The sequence below is a fragment of the Diceros bicornis genome, chromosome 21, assembly GCF_020826845.1.
Source record: "Diceros bicornis minor isolate mBicDic1 chromosome 21, mDicBic1.mat.cur, whole genome shotgun sequence".
NCBI lineage: Eukaryota > Metazoa > Chordata > Mammalia > Perissodactyla > Rhinocerotidae > Diceros > Diceros bicornis.
The window spans coordinates 25,863,781-25,882,098 of NC_080760.1; the positions used below are offsets into that span (position 1 = coordinate 25,863,781).

The window sequence follows — 18,318 nt, forward strand, 5'->3', positions numbered from 1 at the left end:
ATTTTTAGTTTAAATTATTCTTATATACAAAGAGTATTATACTCCCTGCTGTTTAAAAATTCTGTCAATTGTATGCATTTATTAGCCTTAGTACTAAGAGAATCAACTCTTCCAAAGTAGAAGCATTCTGTTGCCTGGGTAAAAAAACCAAGAATAATCAAGAATGTTGAATGCTGTAGGAACTTGCTTATTGGATATTTAATGTTTTTGTTAGCTTTTTTATTGCTGCAGTGACAGGAGGAAATCCCAGTGTGAGAGGATTAGCCCAGTCTTAGTGCAGGTTTTCTAATATCACAGCATTAACACCAACCTCCATCTAGAGGCAGGATTTTGTTTTCCCCTTAGTTCTTCTGAATCTGAAGAATATCACATTGTTTCTTTCCTTGTTTTTGAGAGAATAGAATCAGATTCTCATGCACATATTCTGACTGTGCATGAATAGTTAACTTCATCCTCATACTACAAATAGCTGACACAGGAAATAAAATAGAATGAAGATACTTGTCTCTTGTCTTTGCCCAGGGCTATATATGTAATGCGAAATGGAGAATTAAGGTAGTTGTCTGCATAATTCTAATAAAAGTGGGAGCTGAAATAAAGTAGTATCTGTCGTTCAGTGAATATGGACTGTATTCTGGGAACCAGTCTTCACTTCTCTACTCTGCTATCAGATTCTCTTTGTTTTTCATTAGAAATTATTTCCAGAATCATGTTCAGTATAGATGTATGTGTGCTTGTATGTTGACATACAACATATGTTGTATGTAAACATAGGTTTCTCTTATGTATGTGAGAGTGGTAGTGTGTTTGGTTTAAATGGTATTGTTTCCATTTTTCATAGTTTTAAAGTCAGCATTTATAAGTATACAGTATATAATTTAAATAACATGAAACTGATTTTTGGAGTGCAGTAAAAAAATTAACATTAGTTTTATTTTGTCCCTAAAATGATAGTCATTTAAAATGTTTTTGTGCCTTTTGAAGATCTTGTGCTTAAAAGCATTTAAAAACATTTCAAATCATCAGTGAAATTTTTTAATTAAAGTAATACCTAATGCATAAAATTTGGAAAACCCAATAAAGAATAAAGACAAAGACAAAAATCATGTGTAATTGCATCATCATAAGTTAACTACAGTTTATATTTGATTTTTTTCTTCAGCAACTCTTGAAACAAACAGAAACCTAAAACAGAATTATCTTTTGTAGCTTATGCTTTTCACTTAGTTATATTTTGTCAGAAATTCCTCATCACCATAAACATTCCAAAATGTGATTTTAATGGCTTTATATTATTCTATCTTATTATTGTACCCTAGTATTCTTAACCAATTTCCTAGGGAAATAAATATAAAGGTTGTTTTTCATTTTCACTGTAATGCTGTACTGATTATTTTTATTTTAATTGTTTCCTTGGGCTGAGATCTTAGAGGTAGAATTACTTGATTATATGATATGCACATTTTTAGTGGTTTTGCTAAATTGTTCCTAATTGTCCACTAGAAAGATAATATCAGTTTACTCTCACACCAGCAATTATTAGAATGTCCCGTTAACAACACTGAGTGCTCTCATTCTTTTCAATTTTTGCAAATTTTGATTGGTGAAAATTGGTTACCTTTTAAAAAAAATTTAAGAGCTCTTTATATAAATGATATGAACCTTTATCCTGTTAAAAATATGTGCATGTTTGTTATATGTCTTATTAATATTGATGTTTTTGATTAACAGAAACTTTATATTTTTAGATAGTCAGATATATCAGTTTTATTAATTTCATGTTTTCTGTCCTCTAAGACCTATATAAATATATCACTTTTTTCTATTTCTTTCTCAATTTTACTTTTTTGCATTTGTTTCTAATATTTCTTTCTTTAGTGCTTAAGTAGGCTATACTTTGTTTTTAACCTATCATTAAATTTATTATTTTTATTATTGGCTTTACCTTGTAATGGCCACATTCAGTTTGGCTTTGTTTTGAGTCTCTAAAGACTTTATTGAGATAGAGTTGAATGTACACTTAAGAGAAGTGAACTGAAAAATCCCAAGAAATTAAGACATACAAAGACAGAAAAGCACCTAGAAAATAATTTCTTTTCAGGGGAAATGATAATTGTGTTCAGCCTACCCTTTTATATCACAAAACTCTTTTTGGTCTTGGAGCTAGTTATTTACAAAATGACCGTTTTTTCTAATTGGACACTTAGAAGGAATATTCAGATTTAGAGTGATGGGAAATAAATATTTTTAGGGTTTTTTGAAACGGTATGAAAATCGGAATCTGTTCACTTAATTCATTTGATTTGTTTGGGCGAGTCATTGTAGTAGGTGGGATATTTTTTGGCAGAAGTGATAAATTATTGTGGAATGTCAATTTAGCACAGTTTTGAGGACATAGTGGCAAAAATGTAGCAATTGAGGAATTGCTAGATATATTTAACATTTTGACTTTTTTTTCTGTCTATGGATAGATATAAGCTATTTTAAATATGGTAGGTCACAGACAGCATTGCTAGTCTAGATCTAGAATTTTTTACCCCAACTAAATTTCCACAGTAGAATGTTTGTATAAGCCTATTCAGTGTTTTTATAGAAAGGAGGTATAGAATTCTGCCACATACTTTATTTATATCTTTGAGTTACTTTTATATAACCTTGCTTCTGATAAGTAAATTCTCATTTATAGTTAGTTATTCTGGTGGTTATATGTCACACCAGTTGACTATATTGAGACACTTTACTTTTTATAAATATAAAAAATTACTTATAATTTATGTGTTAGCACCACCAATATGTATTATAAACAAAAATATGTATTTTAAACAAAGACGCTTAATGTTTTTACTTGATTTATAGTTAAAACTAGATGTTATATCAGCAAGGAGCAACTAGTAGTATAAATTAATTATGATCGTGATTATGGTTCCTTTTTGTAGGTCAGCCTTACTGTAAAATTCTAAAAAAAATGGAATTACCAAAATCCTATAAGGAAAAATAATATTGATAAAGCAGTCTGGGGACAAATACTGTAACCTATACATATGCTTTTATGAGGAACAGAAGAACTTCAAAAACTTTATTTAGTTACTGACTCTAACATGTAATGATAGTGGTTATTTAAAATAGATGCAAACTATTTTTATTTCTCTAATCTTAGTCTCATTGAGTCGTTGTATATAATGAATTAATTTCTTTCTGCTTCTGGAATGGTACTGGCTATGTACCATCCTTGGGAGAATTGAGCACGTAATCACTCAAATCACTTTCCATATGGCTTAAGACTCTTGGGTGACTCTGGCTGAGAAAAACTGCCTTAGACCATGTCTTGTGCCTTTCAGCTGTAAGTTTGTTTGATTCTATACTTTATCCATAAAATTAGTTTTATTTTATACTTTGTAAAATTGAGGGGAAGGGATTGCCTTCTTGTATGTGATGCTAAATCATTTCTGAGAAAAATATCTTGGCATTCATTTTTCAATAGAAACTCCTACCTGCCTATTTTCTTACCTTACACTGTATGTGAACCAGAGTCACAGTTGTGCTCAACCCATTTAAATCTCTAAGAACATTTGTTCTTAGCATTAATATGAATTTTTGGCATCATCCTAGTTAAAGGAATGCATTTACAAGGGAGCTGTCTTTTTGATGAAGTTGGGTGTTTATTTAAGGTAGAGACTACTTTTCCCTTCTCTTATAGAATAATAAATAAATATCAAATAAGTAGTCATATGCTTTTGTTCTAGATATTTATTCAGTCATTTATTATATACCTCATATGTCAAGAACTGGAGCTAGATTTTGGATATAAAAATGAAACGGACTACATAGCTGCATGAACTTTGATGAGAATATATATAAGGTCCTTCCTAAATCTAAAATGCTTTGATTTTTGGGTAATCAGGGAGTTTTTGGTTCCTTGGGCCTTTTAGGTTTGATTGCTGTACCCATTTTTATGTTACCATTGGCATCTTAATTACTACTATCACCACCACAATTTTTCCTTGTAGTGTGTAGTGCATATATGCAATATGTATAATGGTTAAAAGTGTAGGCTGTCTGGAGTGGCACAGCCTGGGTTTCGGTTTACATCTCTGTGCCTCAGTGTTCTCAACTACAGAATGGTGATAATTTTCTTCCTTCTAGGGTTTTGGTAGGATTAAATGAGTTAATACATGTAACACACCTAGAAAAGTGCATGATACATAATAAGCAGGTAATAAAAGTTAGCTATTATTAGTACACGTGTGAAACTGCAATGTGTATATTTTGAAAAGTAAGTATATCAGACATTAGTGTAAAGATAGGTACCTTTGTATATTGGTGACAAAAGCCAAAAATAACTGTAGGTAGCGTTTTCCTGTTGGGTACTGTCATCACTTCCTCACTGGAAATAAATTTTACAACACCCGTGTCCTTTAGGATTTTCTGTAAATAGTGAGGATATTCACATGCTTTAAATATATAAAATACACTAAAGGGAATTGTAGTCACGTGATGTAAAACTACTTTTCCAGAGCCTTTTGCAGCATTTCTTTCTTTATGTTTTCAGCAAGATTTTTGTTTCTCTACCACATGATTAAAGACTAGTAGAGTTCATATCAAAACCACTAGCTTGATCCACTTTTCAGTTATTTTTCTATAACTTCATTATAATTTTGTATTTGACAGTAAACTTAAGTAATGTAAAGTCTTTGTAATAGAATATGTTGGTAAATATATGTCTGTAAAGGATTTTTAGTGAATAGAGAGTATTTAATAAAATGTCTATTTCCTCCTTACTTAAGCTATTTAAATATTTTAGTAAATGATCGGTGGACTTCTAGAAGTTATTTTATATGTAACGTGATCCTAGATCTTGAAGCTTGTGTTGTTAATAATGTTTGGATGTCATAGTAGTGACCCAGTTTTACAAATGTAATATCTATTGATTGTTCATAGGCTGCTTTAGAATTTAAGCTTCTGTTTGTTTATTCATTCCATTAAAAAATTTAACATTATTCATATTTATGAATTTAAGATAACAAGTACTTTATTAATAAAACTTTATTTTGGGAATAAAATGTCTGATGTCACTAAAACTGGTTTGAATTATTTACGGTGTAAGATAAAATTTGTGACTTTTAAAATTAATTTCTCCTCTTGATATTTTTCAGCTATGCTAAAGCAGCCTTTTGTTTAGAGGAGCTTATGATGACTAATCCACACAACCACTTATACTGTCAGCAGTATGCTGAAGTAAGTGTTTTCTAAAACAACAATTATATGTGATTTTATTTTTGTTGGTGTTGGGTATTATGGAACTAAGAATATGTCCTTCGTGTTAAGCAAGTATATAAATATTTAAAACATCTGATGAAAATTGACTTGTGGGAATAAAAGTTTTAAATTTTTAATACTATAATGGAAATACTGATTTCTCAATTAAAAGCTCTTATTTAAAACAGTGACATTCTTTGTATTTTTATTTGTATACTATTTTCTTTCATAATTATGAATTAATTATTCCACAGTTGTCACCATTTAATGGTTTCTAAGACATTTACAAAGATTATGATTTTTAAATCCATATTCTAGGAAATTCATATTAAGGTCAGTGTTTGGGAAGTAGGAAGTTCTTATTTTATTTGCCTACTCTTAAGAATAGCAATACAATTGAATGTTAGAAGGTTAGAAGGACTTCATTATTAAGGAATTTCAGTGCAGCTTAGAAAAGGACAATTTACTGTCCAAGTCTAGATTTATAATGCTAGTAATAGAAAATATAAAGTTGTGAAGCATTTGCAAGACAGTTGAAATAGAAATTATACTGGCTTCTTTATACTGGCAGCATTTTTTAAAAAACTACTCAGTGATCCTACTCTTCATAGAACAGAATAGTTTTTGGGGGGGTGGGTTATGCTTTAAAATTTAGATTAGCTTTAACGACTTTAAGATGAATTCTTTTAACATCTTTCATTTGTTTACATAATATCTGTTTCAATTACTAATGCCTGTGGTATGATGAAACATGCTATATTTCAAAGTAGTAAAATAAACAGGGTTCAGCACTCTGCAATTTTTAACAGGTTAAATATACCCAAGGTGGACTTGAAAATCTTGAACTTTCAAGAAAGTATTTTGCACAGGCATTGAAACTGAACAACAGAAATATGAGAGCTTTGTTTGGGCTTTACATGGTGAGTTGAAGTGTATGTTTAATGTTATTTTATGAAATCTGTCATTTAAAATCCATTAGCTGTCCTATCCAATTATTTCCTTCTTATTTTTGTATTTCATTGATAAGCATATGATTTTTTTTGCTCTAGTTAATTATGAGCAATAGATTGTAAGGAAGTTTTATTTTTAAATGTTAATACATCTTAGCTACTTGACATTTTGTTGCAAAGTATCTTTTAATGTATTAGAATTGAAATCTGCTATTATAAAATTAAATAGTAACAGATACAAAACCGTATTATGTATTTCTCAATTGTTTTGATATTCTTGGGTTTATGCCCAACATTATTGTATTTCTTACCTTAAATTGTAATTGTATGAGATATTTTTAAACTGTACCAGTAAAAGACATATTAGAAATAAAATCTCTAATGTCAAACTAAAACATTTTTTATAGTACAGAAAAACAGTGGAAATTATTTGTGGGTAGCATGTAATTAAATATTTCTATTGTTTATGTATGCCAAATGACTAGTTTAGAAAAGTCAGTTAACAAGAGCTATAGGAAACAGGAAGAATTTGCTGAGCTTTAAAATATATATAAACTGAGCCTTTCTCTGCAGTCAGAATGACTGGAAAAATAAACTTTTCTTTAATAGGCCAGTTCTTTGAAATTTTAATTTATCCTAGTCTTTTCATGGACTTTTGGATGAATGTCTTGTTGGGGCTCAGTGAAAAAGAATTGATTACAGAAATGGAAGCAGGAAGAAATATAAATGAAATAGTTTTCAGGAAAGAAATGGCAAAATATAATTCGAAAACAGTTCAAAGGCATTTTAAGAAATTTTTCCTGGATTCTACCAGTGCCAGTTGTAGTAGCTTGGAGATACAGTATAGTAGCAGTGTCTCTTTTTACCAAATAATTTAAATACTGATTTTAAAAATATGTAACAAGTAAATTATTGATAATGGTATATACATAGCACTTTATGTGCCTGGCATTGTTCTGACCTCTATTTTTTATTTTAAATCATTGAATTCTCACATCACCTATTCGAGAAGGTACTGTTATTACCACCCTATCACAGAAAGTGAAACTACAACACAGAGAGGTCTAATTAATTTGTCCAAGGATGGCCGAAGAGCCACTAAGTGATTGAGCTGGGATTCCAGCCCAAGCAGCTGACTCAACCATGGAATTTGCTGAAATTCATATCAAAAAGGTGACATTGAAGACATAGAGATGTAAAAATCATTTTTTGCATATAAATTCCTCACTGAGAGAGGAGGAGACAGAGGGGAAAAGCCTATAACACAGGCTAGGTATAAAAGAAAGGCTTAACATTTTTTTTTGAATCACATGGACAGATCCTCTTAAAAATATATATTTAAGACAAAAGTTATATCTTCCTCTCCCCAGAAATATAAACACACACTTAAAAATTAGCATATGATTTTGGGGATTTACAGATTCTTTCATGGGTCTCAGATTAACAATCCCTTGTTTAAATACATTTTTAAAAAGAAGGTGGATCAAATTGCAGTGACTCTAATTGGTTCTATGGAACACAGTTTGGAAATACTTGGTATAGTGAAAAGAGACATAGATTGGATCTAAGGATCTCTTTCTGTTTCTAAAACTTTCATTAACTTGCTTTAGTCAAGTCAGATCACTCCCATTGGACTTAAATTTATTTTTATCTGTTAATGTAGGAGTTGGACTGAATTATTTTTGAGTTTCCTTATATTAATATTAAATAATTCTGACAGGAGAGCTGAAGTATTTCAGTAACAAGAAATGACACTAGTAATATTCTACAGTACTTAAGTGATAATAGAATTTTACCTTAAAGAGCTTTCGTATATAATTAATAAAATAATTTTAGATATAACATAAAATAGCCTTTCTCGGGATAATTAGGCACATGAGTGTGGTGATGGATTGTAATTAGTATTTGGGTGGTGAACATGAGAACATGATGTAATCCATACAGAAATAGAAGTATAATGATGTACACCTGAAATTTATACAATGTTATAAACCAGTGTTACCACAATAAACCAAAAAAGAAAAAGATATCCTTTCTCTTCCCATTACTTTGGATTATTCTATATTTTAAAATATATTTTCATTTCTAAACACTAATTTCATTCAACTTTATTTTAAAAATTGTTTTGGTACAGTTTTTAAAAACTCTTTATCATCCCATTGAAACTGTGGTCCTTACATGTTTTTGACTAGAAAAAAGAAATTTTGTTTTTGATGTTTCTTTTTGTTCTTAGTCAGCGAGTCATATTGCTTCTAATCCAAAAGCAAGTGCAAAAATGAAAAAGGACAACATGAAATACGCTAGTTGGGCAGCTAATCAAATAAACAGAGCTTATCAGGTTAGTACTGATAATTGTATATTATCATATAGTTATGATACAATACAGTTAATGTATTATATTCCTTAGTTTTGTTTCTCCAAAGCCAGATGTCTATCATTGGACTTTTATGCCTTTGGGCCTTTATCAAATATGTTTTAACTGTGTAGAATTAACTTGTAGTTATAAGATCACATTTTTTTATTCAAAGGGAGTCTGTTGCTGTTATGATCCCATAATTAGCCTTACCATCTGGAAATCTCAGTAATTCTGCATTTGGCAAATAAAAAGTAATTCTAAAAATCCAGAAAAGATAAACAAATTGCATGATGCATTTCAGAAGCAGATTGGGTATGTGAGTGTATTTTTAATCAGAGGTATCTCAAGTAATGAAGAAGGAGGAAGAAAAGCCTAAAAGTAAACTAACCAGACCATATGTAACCAAGTTTATGTACACTGCTTACACGTCAGATCTTATCTGAAACTTCTCCACTCATTTCTTAGTTTTCTGAAGCTCATCCCTAGGAGATTCTTCAAGAAGGGCTCATGGAAAAATGTGTCTTCTTTTGTCTTGCGTGTTTATAACTTATCTGTCTATAGTCTTTATATTTGAAGAACAATTTGGCTTTCTATACAACCTTTGGCTTACGTTTTCTTAAGTATCTTAAACATATTGTTCCATTGCTTTTTTAGGATAAAATATTGCTGTCAAGAAGTCTGATGCCATCCTGATTTTCTCTCTAATAAATGACTTAGACTTTTTGTCTGGTTGCCCAAAGGCATTTTTTCTTTATCTTTAAAATCCAGGGGCCGGCCCCGTGGCTTAGCCGTTAAGTACGCGCACTCCGTTACTGGCGGCCCGGGTTCGGATCCTGTCACACACCAATGCACCGCTTGTCCAGCCATGCTGAGGTGGCGTCCCACATACAGCAACTAGAAGGATTTGCAACTATGACATACAACTATCTAATGGGGCTTTGGGGATAAAAAGGGAAAAAAAGGAGGAAGATTGATAATAGATGTTAGCTCAGGGCCGGTCTTCCTCAGCAAAAAGAGGAGGATTGGCATGGATGTTAGCTCAGGGTTGATCTTCCTCTCACACACACAAAAAAATCCAATAGTTTTACTACAATGTGTTTTGTTGATTATTCTGGGGTCAATTTTCCCAAATACACAATAGACCCTTTTAATATGTGGATTCAGTCTTCTTTTAATTTGAGAAAAGTTGCTTTTAGAATTACAGTTTTAAATATTTTTTTGTTTGATTGTGCAAGTTTTCTTTTTCGGGTCTTCAATTACAAGTTTATTGGATCTGGTTTCCCACCTCCTATGCCATTCATTTTCTTTCACATCCTTTTCTGTCATTTTCTCTCTTTTCTTTTCTTTTTTTTCTCGATAATAGTTTTTTATGGAGTTAGTTCATATTCTTTTTCTTATTCTCCACGTTTAAATGAGATAGTTTTCCTGGGCTATTAGGAGGACTTTTTATGGAATAGGGAGAGTTGGAGAGAGGATAGAATTACTTTCCCAGCTTGACTTTTCTGTGGCTTCCTCCTCTTTGTTACATAGAACTCAAATATGACCTCTCTGTATATTCTTGCTAAGAACTAGGTCTGGTTCACAAAAATGTTCTGACTTCAGCCCTCTTTTCTACCCCTAGGCCCCTCAGATCTTGAATTTTGAGGTGTTGCTCTCAATTTTAAATGTGTTTTGTTAGGATTTTTTTCTTCTTCTGTGATTTGCTGCCTCTGGGCAACACTACCTTCCTCACCCCTCCTTTTCTCAACCTTCTGTCCCGCTTCCGCCCAGTGCTTCTGCCCTATTCAATTTGGTTTCAGTTTCCAGTAGTTTTCTTTCAGAACATAAGGTTTTTTTCTTATAGAAGAGGGTGTTTCATGGATATTTCAGAGATTCTGAAGTCCTAGACTATTAGACTTGTTTAATGTCACATTTGCATGCGATTTTTTACGCTTATCTTTGATTTGGAGCCTTTGAGACTGTCCGTTTTTGCAGACCATTTACAGTTTCATCAATTCATACTTTTTTCATTTCTGTAGCTTGTAGAGTAGTAGGTTGTCTTCTTTTACTTCCTGTTGCTCCTACCGCACAGCTGTTGATCTTTTATAGGTCCTCCTACTGTGTGATATAACCATATTCTAGGGTTTTGGAGGATTGCCTGCAATGTACTTTTTTTTGAAGAAGTCTTCCTTGGGCTTGTTTTCTTTGGTTTTGGTTTTGGTGCTGTTTGTTTCTTTGTTTTTATGCTCCTGGTTGGAGAAGGTTGGGGAGGTTAAAAATTCAGGACCCTCATGATCATTTAAAGTCACTTTTGTGTATTTTTATTATTTATAATAGAGAATGTTAGTTCTGTTGGCATGTAAGTCAGAATATTTATGAATATTAGCTAGGCAGTGCTTCTGCAAATGCAGTTTGAGATAGCTCAGATCTGTAATGGGGTTCCATGCAGAGTAGGCTTACGGAGTATCTGTGTGTGTGTGTGTGTGTGTGTGTGTGTGTGTGTGTGTGTGTGAGAGAGAGATAAAGATAAGACTTGGATAATATATAACTAATGGTGTGCAGACTACATCGTTGTTTTTAAGATATTTTTGAGAAACAATTAGCTACTCAGAGTGCATTGTTTGACATGGTATGACTATATTTTAAAAACCAATTTCTATTAAATTGTAATATACATAGAAAAAAGAACTCGTCATAAATGTACATTTCAATGAGTTATGCAGGTCAATAAATAGAAACATTACAGCACCCCAAAGCTCTCTTGGTACCTCCTCTCAATTTCTACTTTTTCTGTCCTCCTCAGGAGTATTAATTTATAATCACATAATTTTGGCATTTTTTTGAACTTTAATGAATTATACATGTATTCATTTTTGTCTGGCCTATTTCACCATTATGCTTATGAGATTTATCCTTGTTTGTATCTGTAGTTCATTCATTTTCATTGTACTGTAGTCTCTTGTATGAACATACTACAATTTATTTATCTAGTCATTTGTTGATAGGCATTTGAATTATTTCCTGTTTGGGGCTATTATGAATAATACTACACTGAATATTGCCCTACAAGTCTTTTGGTGTACGCGTACATGTACTTCTGAAGAGTGTATGCCTTAAGAGTGGAAATACTGAGTCATAGGACAAATGTATATTGAACTTTAGTAGATAAAGCTTTTTTTCTAAATTAGTTGTTTATAGTCCCACCTGCAGTGTTTGAGAGTTCTTATAGTTCCACATCTTCACTAACACTTGGTTCTGTCAGTTTTTCTAATTATAGTCTTTCTGGTGTATGTGTGGTGGTATCTCATGGTTTTATCTTGCATCTTCCTGATATCTGATGAGGCTGAACACTTTTTTGTATGTATATTGGCCATTTGGATATCCTTTTTCATGAAGTCTATCTTTTTCATTGGTTTATGACATTTTATTTTGTTTTTTTAGTTTTCTGATTATGAGCCCTTTGTTTGTTATACGTGTAGCGAATCTCTTCAACTCCTTACCAGCTTTCACTCTCAAGTGATTTTGATGAATAAAAGGTCTGAAGTTAAATATGTTCAGCGTAATTATTCTTCCTTTATGGTTTGTGCTTTTTGTGTTCTGTTTGAGAAATCGTTTGCTACTCGTGTTCATAAAAATAATCTTGTGTGTCTTAGAGTTTTGTTTTCTTCTACTTTTCACATTTAGATCTACAATCCATTTGGAACTGATTTTTTTGTGTGTGTGTGTGTGTGAGGAAGATTAACCCTGGGCTAACATCTGTGCTCATCTTCCTCTACTTTATATGGGATGCCGCCACAGCATGGCTTGGTAAGCGGTACATCGGTCCGTACCTGGGATCCGAACCCGCGAACCCTGGGCTGCTGATGCAGAGCATGCGAAGTTAACCTCTATGCCACCAGGCCGCCCCCTGGAACTGATTTTTATGTATGATGTGAAATAGAGTTCAGTTTCCCCCCACGTAGCTATCCAGAGTGTTTCTGTCTATCTCTGTATTCTGTCATGAGTCCTGTTCCATGGAAGCTAGTACCATGTAGTAGTTAAGAGAAGAACACAGATGCTAGATCCATATTGTTTGCCTTCAAAGTTTGGCTCTGACATTTATTAGCTATGTGACCTTAGATAAGTTACACATCATCTCTAGTCCTAGCTTTTATCTGCAAAATGGATATAATAAAAGCTTTCTGAGGATTAAAGGAGTTAATATGTAATTTGCACCAAATGACAGTAATACACGTTACATTGTGTTTATTGATCACATGCTCTAAGTTCATTTTATTATGCCTGCTATGTTCATTGCAATTATAACAACAACAATAACAGTTATAATAGCAAACATTTATAGAAAATTTATCATAAGCTAGATACTTTTCCTGTTTTATAAATGAGGAAATTAAAGGAGGGAGCGATTACCAAGGTGACAAAGCTGGTTAATGACAGAGCTGTTTTCAAACCTATGCAGACTGACTCCAAAGTTGGTGCTCTTAATGGCCACAATATACTGCCTATATAAGGAAATGTCCGGTTATAAATGTATGCGAAGCTGTAATTAGTTTCCAACTCCCTTCTCAATTATTTTCTCATGTGAATAATTGATATCCTACCTTCCCTTGTTTCTCTTTTCATTTCAGACCTAAATTTCAGTTTCATTTTGTTTGGATATTTTGTTTCCTTTCTCTTTGTCTCTTCAGTAATACAAGACCAGGCAAGCATGCCCTTCCCTGCTTTTGAGATGCACTATACCCCTAGACATGAATTCGTCATGTCAGTATTTTAAGCCATTGTTTGTAGATCTAAACCCTATTCTTTAGTAATATTTGCTCTTCCTGCCATTCTCTTTTAAAAAAAATTTTTATTGTGTCTTATTAGATCCATTCTCTTTTCACAGACTTATTTTATAGAGTCTCAGTGTTCTTTGGAAAGAGCTCTTAAAGCATCACTTGTGCTCTTCAGTCTTTGAGTTTTGCACCATAACCTCCATAGTCCCCAGAGATATTTTACACATCTTTACTGAAGGTATAATTTGCCTTTTCTTGACTCTAAAGGAAAAGGATAGTAGTACAAGGAATTTTTTTCCGTTTCTGTCACCTTGAATACCACTCTAGGAAGATAACACATCTCTCAGTTGGTCATGTCAGGTTTCTATATAGCAACTTCCAGTACTCCTCCACTAGGAATCACCCATCATGCAAAATTTATTTTGCCTCTAGACACCAGTAACAGGTTTTAAATAAAATCTTTTGGTGCTTTTGAAGCTTTCATATTCTGTGCGTTTTCAATAGGGGTTCTGGATTCTCTTTCTGTGAATCAGATTCCATAAATATTTGTAACCATTACCTTTTGCTAACTTAGTTGTTTAAAATAACGACATTTGCTTATGATTCTATAGGTAGGCTATTTGGCTAGGGCTCAGTTGATTAATTTTGCTAGTCTCAACTGGGCTAGTTTATATTTCTGCCCTATGCTAGTGGTTAATGGCCTCACTTCAATATCTGACGGTTGTCTGTCAGCTGAGAGTGCTGGGCCTTGTGTCTCTCATTTGGCAGGCTAATTTGGACTTATTCACGTGGTGGTCTTAGGGTTCCAAGAGCAGCAAACAAGCAAACTCCAGTGCCAAAGGGCTTTTCGAGACTCTAGTTGCGTCACATGTTGCTAATATTCCATTGAGCAAAGCAAGTCACATGATCAGTTTCAATTTAGGGGATGCAATACTTCCGCTCTCAATGGGGAGAGAAATATGTGGGCATTTGGCAGTTTATTACACTATTGTATAATTCCATAGTCCTATCCTTCTGTTTGTTTCCTATTTTTAATCCACTTTATTGAGGTATAATTTACATAGAATAATATGCACACGTTTTAAGGGTACAGTTGAGTTTTGACAAATATATACTCCCCTCTCACCACCACCTCATTCAAGATACACATTTCCATCACCCCAGAAAGTTCCCTTCTGCCTTGTTGCAGTCAACACTACCCTGCACTGCAGACAAGCACTGATTTGATTTTTATCACTATAAATTAGTTTTGCCTGTACTAGAACTTTATATAAATGAGATCATAGGTTATGTACTCTTTTGTGCCTGGCTTCTTTCACTCAGCGTAATGTTTCTGAGGTTCATCCATCCACTGTTTCATTTTATTTATCCTGTTAGTTTGTCCACCCATATTATTTTCCACAAATTGTGTAAAGGTGAATTTTAGCTGAACTTATATCCCAGTTATCACAATGGATAAATCATTGACCTTTGAATTTAATAAGCAAGTTTTTATTATTTGAGTGTTCTTTTTCATGTATTTTCTTTAAGATCCAACAGGGACTTACGAAAGAAGACTTTACTAAGCAAAGCCTACGTCTGTGAAAACAAAAATGCAGAATTTGTGATTAATGTGGAAAAGTATAACTTTCAGAGATTGATATTTTAGTAATTAGATAAATTTCTGGGATCTAATTGAGAACTTTGTGACTCATGTCTAAGCATATAAACAAGTATAAAGTATACAATAAGTATTCCTTATTGTAATGTTTTTCAAGGCATTTATAAATTAGAGAAAATGAGATTTTAAGAATTGCTTTTCCTTCTTTGTTTCTACTTAATAATGAAACAGAATATAGCTACTATTTGCTCTTCAATTAGGTAATTGGTTTAGCATGTTCAGTAGACGCAGGCAAGTTTGATTAATGCTCTTGAAAAACTTTAATGTGAGCCTACTCAAATAATTTTCCAGATAAATGCTTCTTTGGTGCACTGTTAAATTTGTCTGTGCTAGTGATCCATATGTTATTTATGATTGCAGGGGTGATTCTGTTACTATCCTTTTGGGAAATAGAAAATTAAATCATGATTTGAGGGAAAAATAGGATTCCAGCTTAATCAGTTAAATTGCCATATAATTCTGGAATAGACAAAATAATTGCACGTCAGGCTAAATTTGAAGTGATAGATTTATATTTCCAACTTTCTTTTTATTTGTTCTGACACAAATAAGTTAGTTTGGTTTATTCTAAATTGCACTGGTTGTCAGTAGTGTTGACACAATCTTAGGTGATTTTTTTTTAATTAGCTAATTTAAGAAAATCACACATTCATATTTACTATTATTTTTAATATGTTTAGATACAAACTAAGAAAAATGCTATATTTTAAAATACTTATGACTTCAGCTCTACAGAAAATTTTCATTTTTATTTTGCTGTTTAAAAAATCAGTGAATGTTACTATGTGGTGTACAATTTTGTACCCCCTCCCCGAACCCATCAAAGCTTTTTCTTAGAATTAGTCCTTTAAGTATGTGATTAGGACCATTCTTGTTTACTTTGGATAGGCAGTGGTAAAAGAAAAGCCTTTCTGTTCTTGTTGTCCTTGTGAAAGTGAATTTATCAACTGGATAGTAGGAGTAATAAGCACACTCCACATCATTTACTCACCATGAGAAATTATGAAAAGGCAAAGTTTTAAATGTGTTGTTACTGTTACCATATTTTATAATTACAACTTGTATATTTAACATTTGAATTCCTTAAATTAGTAACGTCTTATGAAAAGCAAAGTGATCTTGATTCTTATGGGAATCTTTCCCTGGCATTTCCTTTAGAAATCTCCTATAATTACTCTATCAAATCAGGATTCAACCACAGAAGCTAATGGTTTAGGAAGTAGGGGAATCATGATGCTAAGCTGTAGCCAGAGAGGTCAGATGCAGGTTACCAGTTCCTGAAGCCTATTGCTTCCATGATGTTACCTGTGCTTGATCACATAATCTTTCTCAACAGGTCACAAGAAGTTTGCCAAATTAAGTTAATTAACAAAGAGAAGGAACACATCATAAATCAAGCACTAAGTACTTAAGACTGCATTGGTATTTGAAGGAAAGATCAGTCACTTAAAAATGTATTGAGTGCTTAGATGTTAACTTGAAAATAATATGTGTTGCTAACAGCGAATATTAATCAATACCTTAACCAGGGGAAAACAGGTAATATAGATACAATAAACCTTCTCCTACCCCCACATGGAACACTTATTTATCTAGGAACTCTGTAGTGTTAAATCAAAACTGATAAATGATGGGAATTGTTAGTCTAGTTATAAAACTCATTTTGAAATCAGCATGGGGTATTCAACAATGTTTCCCTCACTGTGTTCACTATATTGAATTTAATATGCAATGAATTTGCTTTTAAATACACAAAGATAGTACTTAATGCATTATATTTTGTTTTCATTGTAAAATCCAATTTCAGTTTGGTTTTATAAAGTAAACTACAGCTTAATACTAGAAATGCATATTTTAAGAACATTTTTACATCATTTTAATATGTAGCATAGAGTTTTATTTGGCAGCTCTTTGCTGCAGAAACATATTATCTAGTCAGATAGTAAATCTGGAAAATTTTTAAAAACTGTGACCTACTTTAAATAATTGTAGATATATCTTGCAACTTTAAAATGTTTAATAAAAAGTACTTTACATTTATATTTTACCTCTGTTTGAAATTGTAAAAATTTGTTTAGAGGCCAAATAGAAATGGTCCACATTCTATAAGCTAAATTTCATTTATAAATTATGCTTTTTATTTCATAAAAATTTCTAGTCTGTAGAAGATAGTTTAAAAATCAAATCTTTGTTTTTATAGATTTATCATACTACTTAAATGTTTAAACTGGCCAATTTTGCACTGAAATTTTTGTACACTTCCACTGAAGATGAAACCTTAATAAAAATGTCCTTAAAACTCACCTTTTTTTTAATTGAAGAAAAAGAACATACTTGATTTTGCTAGTGATAAAATAGATAATGTTAACTCTCATTAGCAATGTGAAGGTAAGATTGTGATTTTGAACCTGCCACTGAAATTGAGTCTAATTGCATTTTTTTTTAAATTAGTTTGCAGGTCGCAGTAAGAAGGAAACCAAATACTCTCTTAAGGCAGTCGAAGACATGTTGGAAACACTGCAGATCACCCAGTCTTAAGGTTTCAAAAACTCTTTCGCATTACATTTCACAACTGCACAATTGAACTTATTGACCTGTGACTTATTTACTAAATGCCCAGTGCTATTTATATACTAGTTTTCTGTTAAGAAGGCAGTTGTAAAGAATGTGTTTATATAAACTTAAAAATGCCTTTTACTGCTAAGCAGGAGGATGGGAAAAGTCCCTGGGAGATTTAATAATAAGACTTGTATTGATTGTACACCATTCTCTTCGTATCACACATATATAACTGCTTTTAAACAACAATCTGATGTAGAAATAACTTGTTAAATAAACTATGATGATTTATTAAACTTGCATGTGAAGATTCTAGATTCTTTTTGTTATACTCAAATAGTGAATATTGTTTTAGAACTCAATTTCTAGTTTACTCCCTTTTTTTGTGATTGGAAATACATTGCATACATAGCTCATAGAAACAAAATGCTGGCAAATTATTTTGACTCTCTTTCTAGTGTCAGGTTGGATTTTACTCTGCATTCCAGTGGGCTATTGTTTTATGTGCTATAATGTTATTCTCATAAATCTTGCTTAAAATACGTCATTCTTCAATGTTCACCAATATCAATTTGTAAAATTTTTGTTTTGCCATAGGACATAATTGAGATTTTTACCTATGAAATACTTTAAAGTTCATGGGGCTGGCCTGGTGGTGTAGTGGTTAAGTTCATGCACTCCACTTTGGTGGCCCGGGGTTCGTGGGTTTGGATCCTTGGTGGGGACCTACGCACTGCTCATCAAGCCATGCTGTGGCAGTGTCCCACGTACACAATAGATGAA

General features: G+C 32.3%; 1 protein-coding gene across 3 annotated transcripts in view; it reads left to right on the forward strand.

Moving 5' to 3' along the window:
- The window catches only part of EMC2 (ER membrane protein complex subunit 2), a 51,706-nt gene extending 33,871 nt beyond the window's left edge, over nucleotides 1–17,835 (forward strand). For 2 of the 3 annotated variants that reach the window (XM_058564791.1, XM_058564792.1), the window contains exons 8-11: nucleotides 5,154–5,235; nucleotides 6,066–6,176; nucleotides 8,440–8,544; nucleotides 17,428–17,835. In XM_058564791.1, coding sequence (XP_058420774.1) covers nucleotides 5,154–5,235; nucleotides 6,066–6,176; nucleotides 8,440–8,544; nucleotides 17,428–17,514 — 385 coding nt within the window. In that variant the 3' untranslated portion in view covers nucleotides 17,515–17,835. The remainder of the gene's footprint in view (nucleotides 1–5,153; nucleotides 5,236–6,065; nucleotides 6,177–8,439; nucleotides 8,545–17,427) is intronic. The other variant, XM_058564794.1, reaches the window with a different exon arrangement.
- The last annotated feature ends 483 nt before the right edge of the window (nucleotides 17,836–18,318 follow it).